The 14,227-nt window shown below is 43.3% G+C and overlaps 1 protein-coding gene across 21 annotated transcripts in view; it reads left to right on the forward strand.

Annotated features, from left to right (window-relative positions):
* Positions 1 to 14,227, forward strand: part of SIPA1L1 (signal induced proliferation associated 1 like 1) — a 378,208-nt gene that overhangs the window by 300,232 nt on the left and 63,749 nt on the right. For all 21 annotated transcript variants that reach the window (XM_084969649.1, XM_021099433.2, XM_021099436.2 and 18 more), the window contains one exon: positions 5,695 to 5,964. In XM_084969649.1, the coding sequence (XP_084825775.1) occupies positions 5,695 to 5,964 (270 nt within the window). The remainder of the gene's footprint in view (positions 1 to 5,694; positions 5,965 to 14,227) is intronic.

Consider the following 14,227-nt stretch of genomic DNA (forward strand, 5'->3'; position numbering starts at 1 on the left):
GCACTCACAGCCTGTGGAGGGTCCCAGGCTAGGGGTTGAATCGGAGCTACAGCTGGCGGCCTACACCACAGCTACAGCAATGCCGGATCTTTAACCCATTGAGCGAGGCCAGGGATCAAACCCGCAACCTCATGGTTACTAATCAGATTCGCTTCCGCTGTGCCACAACAGGAACTCCCAAAGTCAAGTTATTTTTAAGACAAGACAGGACAGAGAAAGTAAAGCAAAATTCCTGAGCCCCTACTATGTACTGGGCTTAAAATCTTCATGACAGCCTCATTTCCACTGAAACAGTGGGGAGAATAAGGGATAAAGAGGTTTACTAGCTGCCCAAAAAGTGAACAGAGCCAACTAGGATGACAGAATGATGGAAGCAGTCCTGGCAGAAGCACGTTTGGACATACCTACCTACCTGCGGCTTTCCCCAGAAGGCTTTCCCCCGTCATGAGATGCCACAGTGCGGGAGGGACCCCACCCATCAATCACCAGCTGGATGGAGCGTATGAACAGCAGTGTGTCTTGGTATCTATGACCTCTGACTCGTGGGCCATCATTCTCTTGGCAAGTTGAGAGATACCCAGATAGCAAGGGAGTGATGGACCTTTGTTCTGTGGTTTTTGTTTTTGTGTTTGTTTGTTTATTTTTTTCCCACTGTACAGCAAGGGGATCAAGTTATCCTTACATGTGTACATTTTTTTCCCCACTCTTTGTTCCGTTGCAATATGAGTGTCTAGACATAGTTCTCAATGCTATTCAGCAGGATCCCGTTGTAAATCTATTCTAAGTTGTATCCGATAACCCCAAGCTCCTGATCCCTCCCACTCCCTCCCTCTCCCATCTGGCAGCCACAAGTCTACTGTCCAAGTCCATGATTTTCTTTTCTGTGGAGATGTTCATTTGTGCTGGATATTAGATTCCAGCACAAATGAATCATATGGTATTTGTCTTTGTCTTTCTGGCTCATTTCACTCAGTATGAGATTCTCTAGTTCCATCCATGTTGCTGCAAATGGCATTATGTCATTGTTTTTTTGTGGCTGAGTAGTATTCCATTGTGTATATATACCACATCTTCCGAATCCAATCATCTGTCGATGGACATTTGGATTGTTTCCATGTCCTGGCTATTGTGAATAGGGCTGCAATGAACATGCGGGTGCTCGTGTCTCTTTTAAGTATAGAGTTTTGTGCGGATAGATGCCCAAGAGTGGGATTGCAGGGTCATATGGAAGTTCTATGTATGGATTTCTAAGGTATCTCCAAACTGTTCTCCATGGTGGCTGTACCACTTTACATTCCCACCAACAGTGCAGGAGGGTTCCCTTTTCTCCACAGCCCCTCCAGCACTTGTTATTTGTGGATTTATTAATGATGGCCATTCTGACTGGTGTGAGGTGGTATCTCATGGTAGTTTTGATTTGTATTTCTCTTATAATCAGCGATATTGAGCATTTTTTCATGTGTTTGCTGGCCATCTGTATATCTTCCTTGGAGAACAGTCTATTCAGGTCTTTTGCCCATTTTTCCATGGATTGATTGGTTTTTTGCTGTTGGGTTGTATAAGTTGCTTATATATTCTAGAGATCAAGCCATTGTCCATTGCATTGTTTGAAACTATTTTCTCCCGTTCTGTTAAGTTGTCTTTTTGTTTTCTTTTGGGTTTCCTTTGCTGTGCAAAAGCTTTTCAGTTTGATGAGGTCCCATGGGTTTATTTTTGCTCTAATTTCTATTGCTTTGGGAGACTGACCTGAGAAAATATTCATGATGTTGATGTCAGAGAGTGTTTTGCCTATGTTCTCTTCCTGGAGTTTGATGGTGTCCTGTCGTATATTTAAGTCTTTCAGCCATTTGGAGTTTATTTTTGTGCATGGTGTGAAGGTGTGTTCTGATTTCATTGCTTTGCATGCAGCTGTCCAGGTTTCCCAGCAATGCTTGCTGAATAGACTTTCTTTTTCCCGTTTTATGTTCTTGCCTCCCTTGTCAAAGATTAATTGACCATAGGTGTCAGGGTTTATTTCTGGGTTCTCTATTCTGTTCCATTGGTCTGTCTGTCTGTTTTGATACCAGTACCACACTGTTTTGAGACTGTGGCTTTGTAATATTTCTTCAAGTCTGGGAAAGTTATGCCTCCTGCTTGGTTTTTGTTTCTCAGGATTGCTTTGGCAATTCTGGGTCTTTTGTTGTTCTGTTTTGTGGTTTTTAAAGAAAGCAATCAAGGGCCATTCAGGAGGGAAAGCCAAAAACAAGTTACCCAAAAGGACCAACTTGCAAAGTTTCTTCTTCATTTTGAACAACAGGTATTTCAAAGTCAAAAGCATCCTGCTTGAGCTGGAAGGGCCGTTAGAGAACATTTTTTTAGTCTCTAATTTTTTTAGATGAAGAACTTTGGTTTAGAAAGTTTCCTTTGTTCCCAAGCTAGAGTCACATGGCTTCTTAGGGACATAGCTGTCCAGATATCTAGCATTTCTGATTCAAGAGTTCCTTGTTGTGATGTTCTGTTCAATATATCGTTTAGCTGGTTTTCTGTCTGCATTTCTTAGTGTCTTAAGGGAAAGGGGGAGGGTAGTGGGTAATAAGAAATTAAAGGAAAAAGAGTAAAAAGGCTGAAAAAGAGAGGAGATGGAGTGGCTTTTCAATTAACTCACAGTTTCTTCTTGTCCCTGGTGCCGTTTTTAGCACCGAAGTTGTAATTCCTGTTGACCATAGCTCTTTAGAAATTGTTGAGGTTCACATTTTGTTATAGGCTATGCCCCAAGTGACGTGATAGTCATTGTGAGTGAAGTTTGGGGATTGGGAGCAGAATTCTTTAGTTAGTGACTAAAATAAGACTAACCTACAAGTTGACTTATCCTGTGGGTTCACAGCCTGGCTCTGCCAGTTCTTCTTGGCTTGGGCACATGAATGTCTCCAGGCCTCCATTTCCTCTCCTCGTAAATGGGTATAATGATGTCCGGATTTGAGAGAGTTGGTGTGGCTCAGCTAAATTCGTGCCAGAATATGGGATAAAGTTCTATACACATTCTGTACCTGTGTTGGTTCCTAACAGCCAACAGAAAGGGGCAGAGATGCTGTGAGCCTTTGAGTTTACAAGTTAAAACAGACCATTGCTGAGGAGAAGCAAAGCTAGTCCTGATTTTGAGGTGGAAAGACATTTTTCCATGCATTATTATAAATTTTTATTGCTATTCCTTTGGCAAGCTACTTCATCCTTGCATTGTATTTCCAGATCCAGAGATCTAGATATTGTCTGATCAGAAATGAAAGACTTCAGATATACTGCATGAACACCTGTGTTGACAAGCAAAATGTATGGCAATGACATATTTTTGTCAGAAATATCAAATCATAGCTTGAGATTTTATCAAAGCCTATGGTGATAATCCCTCATTTTAGCAAAAAGAGCTTCTTATTTTATAAGAAGTCAGTAACTGCTGAAAGTAATGTCCAATGGGCTGTACAGTGTTTTGCAAACTGCAGATCATAACTCTTAAGTAGATCATGAAATCAGCTTAGGGGGTAGTCCCCAATGTATTTTTTTTAATAAAATGGATTAACACAGAGTATAGCAGGACTGAAGCTGTCAAAGGGGTGGGTGTGTGTGTGTATGGTTGAGCTGTATCACAGTGTAAAATATACTTTCACCGGGATTGTGATCCAAAAAGCTTGAAAGCCATCGTCATCAAGCACGAAAGGGGCACAGCAGAGTCTTGGGCCTGGGGTCAGGTTGACCGAGGCTTTTGAGAAGTCCGAGGGAGTGGTAAGGAGACTCCAGTCGGAGGTGCCCATTGGAGACCTGGGCTAGGACTGAGGAGGACAAGGACCCCAACACGTGCACATGCGCCAAAGCAGCACTTTTCAAAAGCTGTGACTGTCTTGGAGACGTAGGAGAGGACGCATGGTGGGGTCCATTTACCGTATCAGGAGTCGTACTCTGAGATACACGGACAAGGTCATGAAAGGGTGGCCCTTTCCACTGTGCTCATTCTCCCATCGACATAAGCCCCTTCCCCAGAACAAGACTTGGCCTTCGGCTGGTTGCCCTGTGGACTCACACTGTGCAGTACAGAAGCCAGGAGTCACCTGTGGCTACATAGCCATTGTAACATGTCTTGTCCCAAATGAGATGTGCTCTAAGGGTAAAAAAAAACCCACCAAATTTACAAGAATGTCAAATGTTTCCTTAATTTTTTAAACGTGTATTTATTGATTATATGTTGAACTGATAGCATTTTGGATATATTAAGTAAAACGTATTGTTAAATTAATGTCACATATTTCATCTTCCTTTCATAATGTGGCTACATTTAAAAATTAATGGGAGTTCCCGCTGTGGCTCAGCGGGTTAAGATGCCACAAGATGCAGCGTAGGTAGCAGATGCAGCTCGGATCTGGTGCTGCAGCTCTGATTCGACCTCTAAAGGGCTTTTACTCTTCACCTTGCCTTTCCCAATCTTCCCACCTATTCCTCAATCTTGAAATTCCTTTAAGAAAGAATGTCATTTTTTTCACTTAGTGATGAAATTCAAATGCACAGTTTGAGTTAATACTTTAGTGGGAATAGGTTTTTTTTAGTAATTTGCCTATCAATCTAGACAGTAATTGATTGAACCTTCCTTGGTTGTTTGGGTAGAGGGAACGGAAAGGAGCTTCTGTGTTTCCTCAGGTTTGGGGGTTGGCACGAAAAGAGGGTAAAATGATGGAAGACAATTGTACCTGCCACGAATTTCACTCAGGCTGCTACCTGGGAGCAGCTGTGCTATGGGAGATTTGTGGCTTTCAGGGGGAAAAAAAAGATGTGATTTCAGATTATGCTTTGTTCCCTGGTGAATTGCTAATTGCACAATTTCAATAACTAGCTTTTTTTTCTCTCCTAAGCTAAATTTGGCTCTCAGTTTGAATTTCAAGATTTCTCCCCACTTATTTTTGACTGTCGGGATCCCAACAAATTCAAAACTGTACATACACCCTCTTAGGTCCCTAATCATAAGGGAAGGGTGTATAAAGCCGACTGTTTTCTCCCCTATCTTAGGGGTTTCTCTCTCTCTCTCTCTCTCTCTCTCTCTCTCTCTCTCTCACACACACACACACACACACACACACACACACACTGTCCTGGCACCTTCCCTCCCCAGATCTCAGTGCTGAATGACCCCACTCCATCCCCGTCCCCCGCCCCCACGATAACTGCTGTTTTTTCAAGACTCCGTATCTCAGAGTCAACATTTGGGACTAAGCTAAAGAAATACTAGTATGACACTTCCTGGGATTCTGGTTTTTGAAAGGAAAATAATTATAGGGCTTAATGATTAAAAGATGGTTTGGGAGTTGCTGTTGTGGTTCAGTGGCAGTGAACCCAACTAGTATCCATAAGGACACGGGATCGATCCCTGGCCTTGCTCAGTGGGTTAGAGGATCCGGCGTTGCCCTGAGCTGTGGTGTCAGTCACAGATGCAGCTCTGATCTCGCCTGGCCGTGGCTGTGGCTGTGGCATCGGCCGGCTGTTTTGACCTCTAGTGTGGGAACGTCCATATGCTGAAGATGCGGCCCTGAAAAGACAAAAACCAAAAAATAAAATAAAAAGATGGTTTGAAACCAAGGATGAGGTATTTGATCCATGTTAACTTTTGAATCAGTGTGTTTCTACCAACAAGAAGCAGCAATATTGATTCTTCTTCTCCCTGTGCCCTCCCTCTAGGAGCTGCTCTGAAACCTACCGCATGCCCGTGATGGAGTACAAAATGAACGAAGGGGTTTCCTATGAGTTCAAGTTTCCCTTTCGAAACAATAACAAATGGCAGAGGAACGCCAACAAGGGGGCTCATTCACCTCAAGTCCCATCCCAGGTGCAGAGTCCCATGACCTCGAGGCTGAATGCTGGGAAAGGAGACGGGAAGATGCCTCCACCAGAAAGAGCCGCCAACATTCCTCGCAGCATCTCCAGTGACGGGCGCCCCCTGGAGAGGCGGTGAGTGTGCCTTCCAAGGTTTGCCCCGTCTCTGCCCCTGATTTAAGTTGCACCAGACCCCGTAAGCACTGGCTTTAGGTCTCCCCGTATTTTACCATAAATCAAAAATTAAAATGGAGATTCCTGTACTAGTGGTTTTTAAAGCATGGTTGCATTGCAAAGCCCTAAGGATAAATGAAGGTATATAGTCCAGCAAGGCATTCCGCTCTGTTTACTGGCATTTGGGCTTTGCTCTTTCATTTCCATGTGATTTGATCAGCAGAAATCATCACTGCACACCTAGTAGCCAGAAGAACTAAAACTTGGCAGACTCTTTGAGGTGTCATAGACCATATCATCGTCTTTGACAGCCTTTATCTTTTGAGGATGAATGATATGATCGTAGCAACAGAATGCAGGTTTTTGGCTAAGTGTCTGTGTCACTTTATTAATAAAGAATTGTGAGAAAGGAAAACAAAGTGTCTGTAGCACAAACTTCCACTCCTCTGAATGTAAAAGAAAATATGCGGTATGTTAATATACTCAGCCCTGAATAAAATAAGCAAAAGGAGAGGGATTGAGGGATCCCGTAAAGTAACAAAATTTGTTGTTAAATTGAAAGAGTGGATTTCCTTTCAAGCGGTCGCTGGTGAGCTCTTCCTTAACAAGGTGCCCTAGCACTGTTGTCTCCAATTCACTGTAAAGTGTAGCACTGTGAACGAAGAACCTAGGCCAAAAATTAAACTAGATTAAATACTTTTAAAATGTGAATACAAGTTGCTAAGTAATTTTAAATCATTGCACTATAAATATTGTTACCCCACTTCACCGAGGCTAACAAAGGAGATGGTTTAGCTCAGTGACCTGCTAGTCACCTGCTGGAAGAAGCTGACTTCTTTCTGTCCAGGCACTGTCACTCTGCCCCCTGCCCCCAGCCCCACCCTGACTTCAGAGCAGTCAGGAACCTTCAGAGCTGGCAGGGAGAAGTGTCTGTTCCAGGGACTGTGGTGGGGAGAAGGAACATCTCTGTGGAGCCAAAATGTGAGCCTGACTCATCTGAGCAGCAGGAACTAGGTCCATCAGGAAAAGGGTGCCAAGAAAGTGGGTCCCAGCTATGCTTCAAAAGTCACTGTTTCAAATTCGGAGCAGAAAGCTGGAGGTTTTAAAAACCACACTCTGGTGTCTTTTATCTTAAAAGACATAAAACATTGTCACTTAACTATTTCAGAAATACTAGGATACCATGGAGAAATAATTTAGTAAAAAACAGACAGACAACCCCCCCCGCCCAAAAAAAAACCTAGTTGTCTTTCTAAAATTCTACATGTAATCCTGGAGATTTAATTACAGGGCCTTGCTATTTATCTCAATAAAAGATTCCTCTCCCAAAGTAGCTACATTCCCATCTGGACTCCTCTTGCTTTCATTATATTCAAGGAGGAAAAACATCCAAGAGATCTCTGAATAAATTCTTTGTTCTGCACATTCCAAACTTGGCTCTCTTAAGGTGTGTATTAACTAGGAATTCATGATTTGGCCCACATTTTGAAAGATGAACCTAGGAAACCGTTGTTTAGAGAAGAACCTTTTGTTCCTCTCAATCCTGTTTTCTTTCTCTCCAGGATAGTCATCAGGCTTTGACGAGTGAAACTGTTGTGTTATTTTCTCTATACGCTATTCCACATAATAAAAGAGCAGAATATATTCCGATCTTGTGTTAAATTTTAATTCCTACAACAGAAACTAAAGCTTATTGCTGAACATACTGACCTCCAAAAGTAAAAATATTTTTGTAGCCATGAGTCCTCTTACGATGCAGACAACTTTCAGTGCTAGAGAATGCCTCAACTCCGTTCTTTCCAGATGGACATCTTTGAGATCTAGAGGTTCTTTCTGTGGGTACCTGGGGCTGCCCTTCATCGTTCCACCAGGGAAAGGGGAATCCGCGTGCTCTCCCGCTAAGACTGTCAGGGTAGCCCGGTGAGTCTGCAGGCTGTGATGGAGGTGGCAGAAGTGAGACTGCCCATGATTTTCAGAAAACTTAACTTCCATTCACTTCCCTCTGCAGCGTCTTACGTTCAGGGATTCTTTAGGACACTGAACTAGGATTTCAGATCTTAGGATGGAGGGCTTGTGAAATCTAAGCTCTGCGTTTTAGGATGTCCAGGTTATGTGGCGCCTCTCCTTTTGAAGGGTGTGGTCATTAGATGGCGACTCTTCTTTCATGGAAATTTAAGAATTTTATGTCTTCTCCCATCATTCCTAATTTTTAGTAAAACAGTACATCTCACTTAAGTTTTTACCTTTGAGTCATAAACAGAAGGCCCTCTCTGAGAAACCTCGTATTGTCCCATTTGTGGAATACTGGCAGTGAGATAGACTCATGACATTCATCACGAGTCCTTCCTGAGTCCCCCATGAATACCAGCATTTATACGGTGTCCCTGGGAATATCATTTCCCCCAGGGAATGTAGTAAAATATAACTAAAAAATGTAGTGTGTGACTGGGTCACTTTGCTATACAGTAGAAAATTGACAAAACGCTGTCAACCAACTACAATGGGAAAAAATATCAATCATTTTAAAAAAAAAGATATAATTAGAAAATGGAAAAAAAAATGTAGGCATTACCTGCATCATCTTACTGAGAACACACCTCCTTATCCAGGGGTGGAAGTGAGGCCCCCGGCTGGCACACCTCATCTGCTTGACACCCCCTTCATACCAGCCCTGCCCTGGGTACCGTTTACATCTGTACTGGGCCATCCAGAGAGTGTGATGTGGACCTTTCAGGCAAATCACATGTAGACAAAACAAATGCCAGAGTCTGCCATACCTTGTGTCCTGCCTGACCAGTAGTGGCATGGCCTGATAGTGAGACCTAAGGGTGGTCCTTTAGTGTCCACAGAGGATTGGTTCCAGAACCCACCACAGATGTCAAACCCTATGACTGCCCAAGTGGAGCTGGCCCTCCACATCCACAGATTCAGCCAACCGCAGATCGTAAACATAGTGATATATGTACTGAAAAAATCTCCATGGCAGGGGATGCATGCTGTTCAAGCATCAGTGGTATTGCCTTTATATGGTTGCTTCGTTCCATTTATTTTCCTCCCCCGGGTTAAGCAACTTGTGTTTAACCCTAGAGAAGGCAGCTTGGTTAAGCTTAAGTTAGAAGCCATCTCAAGCCTACACTGTCCATGCTTTGCAGATCTGCCTACTTCATTCACTATGGCTGGATCCAGCATGGATCATTCTAGAGGAAAACTAAACAAACTACTGGTGGAAACCTGATTTACTGCTTGTGAAAGCATCATTTTTCTTGAATTGTATGCAAGATCCCAGACTTAAAGGTCATTAGAACCAATTTTTTAAAATGCTTGTGGAACAGTATCCTTTTTCCTTTAATACCAAGGTCAGGATTTTTATGACATATTAAAAGGTGTGGTATGTGACATTTCTAACAGGAATTATTTCACAGAATTGTGTTTTCTATACGTTGTTAAAAGAAACTGATGCAGTAAGAACAGATGACCCACTTGTCATCTAAATAGAATTGTCTGATTCCCTTAGATTTAAAATATAGGAGCTTTATGTACTCTAAAAGGCCTTTTAAGTATAGAATTTTATGGAATTTGTGAGGGTAGTTTTTATTAACAGAATTAATATTTAACAGAAATAGGCAACATGATGCAATCACTATTCTGGTTCCAAATTTATCTAGGATGTCGGGGTAGAATTGAAATTTGAAAAAGCTTGCTGTAGTACGTTGAACTTAACACATTACTGTGTTTAATCGTAATGTGGGCTCAGTAATGAAACCCTGATCTGGGTTAATATGCTCAGAAGAGTTTAATTATTTCAGGGGCTTTGCATAAACAACAGGCATATTGTCATATGAAGGAATTTTCCTCTCTTTTGTAAATGAAATGTGACCAGCCTTTATATAAATATTTAATGTCGATATTTATTGAACCGTTGATATTTGCATTTTACCTGGATTCCATACCATTCCCCCGTGCCCTGCTTCACTTAGCTGTCAGAGTGTTGCTTCATTTGCAGCGTCAGGGCTACACTTGCAGCCTCCCTAATCCCCCTTCTTTTCAGACGCACCTGCACCATACAGGGCATGATGGTTGTGCCTGGAGGCTAATGTTGAACCAAATGCAAAGGGTTCTCCTCTCAGAGAGCATAGTAGACATGTACCTATTCAATCTTTATTTTTTTATTTTATTTTATTTTATTTTTTTGTCTTTTTGCCATTTCTTGGGCCACTCCCGCGGCACATGGAGGTTCCCAAGCTAGGGGTCTAATCGGAGCTGTAGCCACCAGCCTACGCCAGAGCCACAGTAACGCGGGATCCGAGCCGCGTCTGTGACCTACACCACAGCTCACGGCAACGCCGGATCCTTAACCCACTGAGCAAGGGCAGGGACCAAACCCGCAACCTCATGGTTCCTAGTCGGATTCGTTAACCACTGCAACACGACGGGAACTCCTCAATCTTTATTTTTAAGGAAATGTTTTCTAAATTTATTTCCAACAGGTTCTGTGTTAATAATCTTCACCATATCATGTTCTATTTTCAGGCGAATCTAGCGCCTGTTGACTCTTTGCTCTTCCTTTGGAATATTAGCTGTGGTTATGAGTTTCAGGACTTGTGCAGTATTGGACTAATACTTCCTATCTGGGTCATAGTGTTTGACTTGACCTGAGAAACCTTGACTCATGAAACTCACTCACACTACATCCCTCTTGACCTCCGTATTTCCAAAGCCACTAGCTGTTGTGGTCTTCAGTGTATCTGATACCATTTGCCATTCCCTCCTCCTTCAAACTCCCGTTCTTAATCTTCTGAAACTTTTCCCCTGATTTTTTTTTGTCAGCTCATTTATCTCATCACCCCCAAATATTGTCTGTTCCATGTGGATTCCTTCCTCAGTTTTCTTTTAATCCCCTGCTGTGCAATATCTCTGAATATTTTATTTTAGTAACCTCAGCCATCACCTGTATGTGGGCAGTTCCTGAATGGTACACATTCTATCTTGATCTCTTTTTTTTACTTTTCTTGTCCAGATGCCCATCTCCCTGCTGAACAGCTACACCTGAATGTCACACGAGTGTCCCAGACTCAACAGCCACACGGACCTCAGCTGCCCTCCTGCCCCTCCTCCACCTCTTCCTTCTCCCAAGTTACTCACCTCGGAGAAGGGCTTTGCGTGCCGAGGGAGCAGCCAAAGCAGAACTAGGATTCACACTCACCTTCTGCTCCCCCCTCACCCCATCTCCTTACCCACGTGGTTATCAAGCTCCACACTTCTGTGGAGTCCCTTATTTCTAAGTGTCCCCCTTGTCATTGCCTATGGTGCTCTTCATTTTACACTAATGTTTTCCTGGCCAGAACCGCCTTGCCCTCCACGCTGCATCCTGCATGGGACGGCCTAATGGGAACTGCTCCAGGGACCACGCTTTCCTCCTCAGCCTTCCCATAGCCTCGGTGTCAAGGTGTCAAGTCCACCTCCCACTGGGTTTGCAGACTTGGCTTTGTCTTTCCAGGCCTAGGCTTGTGCGTGACTCTCTGTTGCCAGGATTTCTCTCTCCTTGATGCCTTTATTCCTGCAGCTCCACTAGATCTGCCTTCTGCTCCCCTTTGAGCAGCTTAACAACCGCTAGTATTTTAATACCAAGCCCGCCTCACCTGCCCTGAGATGTCTCCTCCCATTTCTGCCTTCATTGCCCCTCCTGGGAATGTTCCTGTCACTGCCTACTTCCTTCACAGAATCTATTACCCTTCATTTGAATCTTATTTCTCCATTTTTTCCAATTTAAGGTAGCCTGTCTTATTCATCCTCGTATCTCAGGGACCAACCACTGATTCTGGCATTTTTATAGGCTCCCAGTGAATTTTTTTAAACTTTATTTAGTAATTAAAGCAGTAAGCAAAAAAAATTTTACTTAAAGAACTGGGAACAGAAGTAGATCAATTTGGGAGAAAATCAGATTTTTTTTTTTCTTTTTAAAGTTGTAAAATATACATAAATATAAAAATTTTTATATTAAGACCACATAAGACATAAACCTTAGCATTTGGACCACAGTTTTGTGACATTATGTACATTTCCATTGTTGTGCAGCCACCCATCTCCAGCACTGAACCTCTGTGTCCATTAAACAAAATTCCCTCGCCCCAGCCTCTACCTGTTACCTGTCCTCTCTGTCTCTGTGACTTTGACTAATCTTGGTACCTCACATAGGTGGAGATTTTATGTAAGTGGAATCATAGTTCTTTTGTCCTTTTGTGACTGGTTTTTTCACTTTAGCATAATGTATTCAAGGTTCATTCATGTTGTAGCATATGTCCAATGTTCCTTCTTGCTTAGCTCAGGCTGCTATCACAAAATACCATAGATTCAGCAGCTTAAACATGGGGAATTTACTTCTCATAGTTCTGGAGTCTGGAATTCCAAAATCAAGGTTCTAAGAGGTGGATCTTGGAAAGGACCTCTTCCTGCCTTTGGGAAGCACCTTCTTGCTGGGTCCTCACGTGGCAGAGAGGAAGCTCTGGTGTCGTCTCTGTTTCTTCTAAGGGCTCTAGTCGCACCACGGGGGCTCCACTCTCATAACCTCATCTTAACCTACTTACTTGCCAGAGGCCCTCCCTCCTCCCAATGTCATGTCAGTGGAGGTTAGGGCTTCAACATATAAATGGCGTGAGGGGACACATTAAGTCTATAACTTCTCTCCTTTTTTTAACAAGACTGAAAAATATTTCATTGTATGTATACACTGCATTGTGTTTATCCATTCATCCATCAGTGGACACTTGGGTAAATCAGTTTATTTTTATAAAATTAAATGTGGCTCAGAGGGCTAAGAACCTGACTAGTATCCACGAGGATGCAGGTTCGATTCCTGGCCTCACTGAGTGGATTAAGGATCTGGTGTTGCTGCAGGCTGTAGAGTAGGTCATGCATGCAGCTTGGATCTGGTGTTGCTGTGGCTTTGGTTTAGGCCTGCAGCTGCAGCTCTGATATAAAGGCCTGGGAACTTCATATGCCACAGGTGTGGCCCTAAAGAAATAAAGAAGTAAATGATAGGTAAAAGTGAAACATTCTATAATCTGATAACGTTATAGAATAGAAACTTAGATTTAAGTAGAATTCTTTCTTTTTTTTTTTTTTAAGCTAAATTTGGAGTATTCCTGTTTTAAAAGCATATTGGGTAAAGCTGTCCAAAACTGACTCAGGGGAAATGTGAGTTTTCTTGATTGGCTTTCCTATAGTTGGTTTCAATTAGGTTGAAACTGGATTATGACATTTTATTTGTCAGCCAAGATAAGGTAGAAAAAGCTAAGGGCTATACTTGACTTAAACTCAACCAGGCTCTTAAGGCTCCTTTCCCCCAGTTCCTCGAAGGAGTAAGCATCCTCCAGCATCCACGTTGGGATTAGAGTTCAGATGACTTGCAAGTGCCCGTTTTTAGATTACAGTACACAGATGTTTTCCTATTCCGGAAATGGGCACAGTGGCTTGAGCTTGGCACACCTCCCGGTTCCCTTTCTTTTACAGACTCCAGAGTGACCCAGGGAATGAGACCAGGGTGCTCCCACGTGGTTCCCAGCTCCGGCTCTTGAATCGCTAAATCGTTCCTTGGGCCTCAAACCAGCTGCTCTGCACTTGTCCTGGGAAATGTTCCAGGGGCTTCCTCCTTGTGGAACCACCACTCTTTTAGCGTAACCCAGAAACTCCCAAAGGCGCCAGCAGTGCAGGCTCTGCCACCCAGGGACCCTGATTTGTATCCTGGCCCTACCCCTTGGAAGTGATGCGACCATGGGAAGTTCCTTATCCCCCTACATTTCGGTGTCCCCAAGAATCCAATGAGCCCCACCTCTCAGAGCCACAGTGAAGATTAACTAAGGTACTGTAGTTACTCTGTATTCAATCCGAGCTCTTAGGCCCGGCACATCGTGAGGCTTAGATGGTGGTGGTTGCTGTCTGTCCTTGGTGTCACTTTGTAGCTGCTCTCCAAACACACTCCATCGGGGTGAAAGGGAGCTAGTTCCAGTCGGGGACTTAAGGATATGGATAGAGCTGACCAGGCTGGGCTGATGAATCTGTCTTCACCCTGGTTTAGGCTACACCTGTGGTGGGTCAGTATGTTTCCAGGAGCAGGTGTGCTGTCTTGAGTGACAGTGACCCGGTTAACTCCAGTGAGACAGACAGGAGGAATTCAGGAGGCCTGCTGTGTGATTATGGAAGTTGTAGGAAGTGGTGCAAGCCCATC

Source organism: Sus scrofa, chromosome 7 (assembly GCF_054392235.1).
Source record: "Sus scrofa isolate SSC_HxYL_T2T_F1_AM1 chromosome 7, Sscrofa_HxYL_maternal_Yorkshire_Landrace_v2.0, whole genome shotgun sequence".
NCBI lineage: Eukaryota > Metazoa > Chordata > Mammalia > Artiodactyla > Suidae > Sus > Sus scrofa.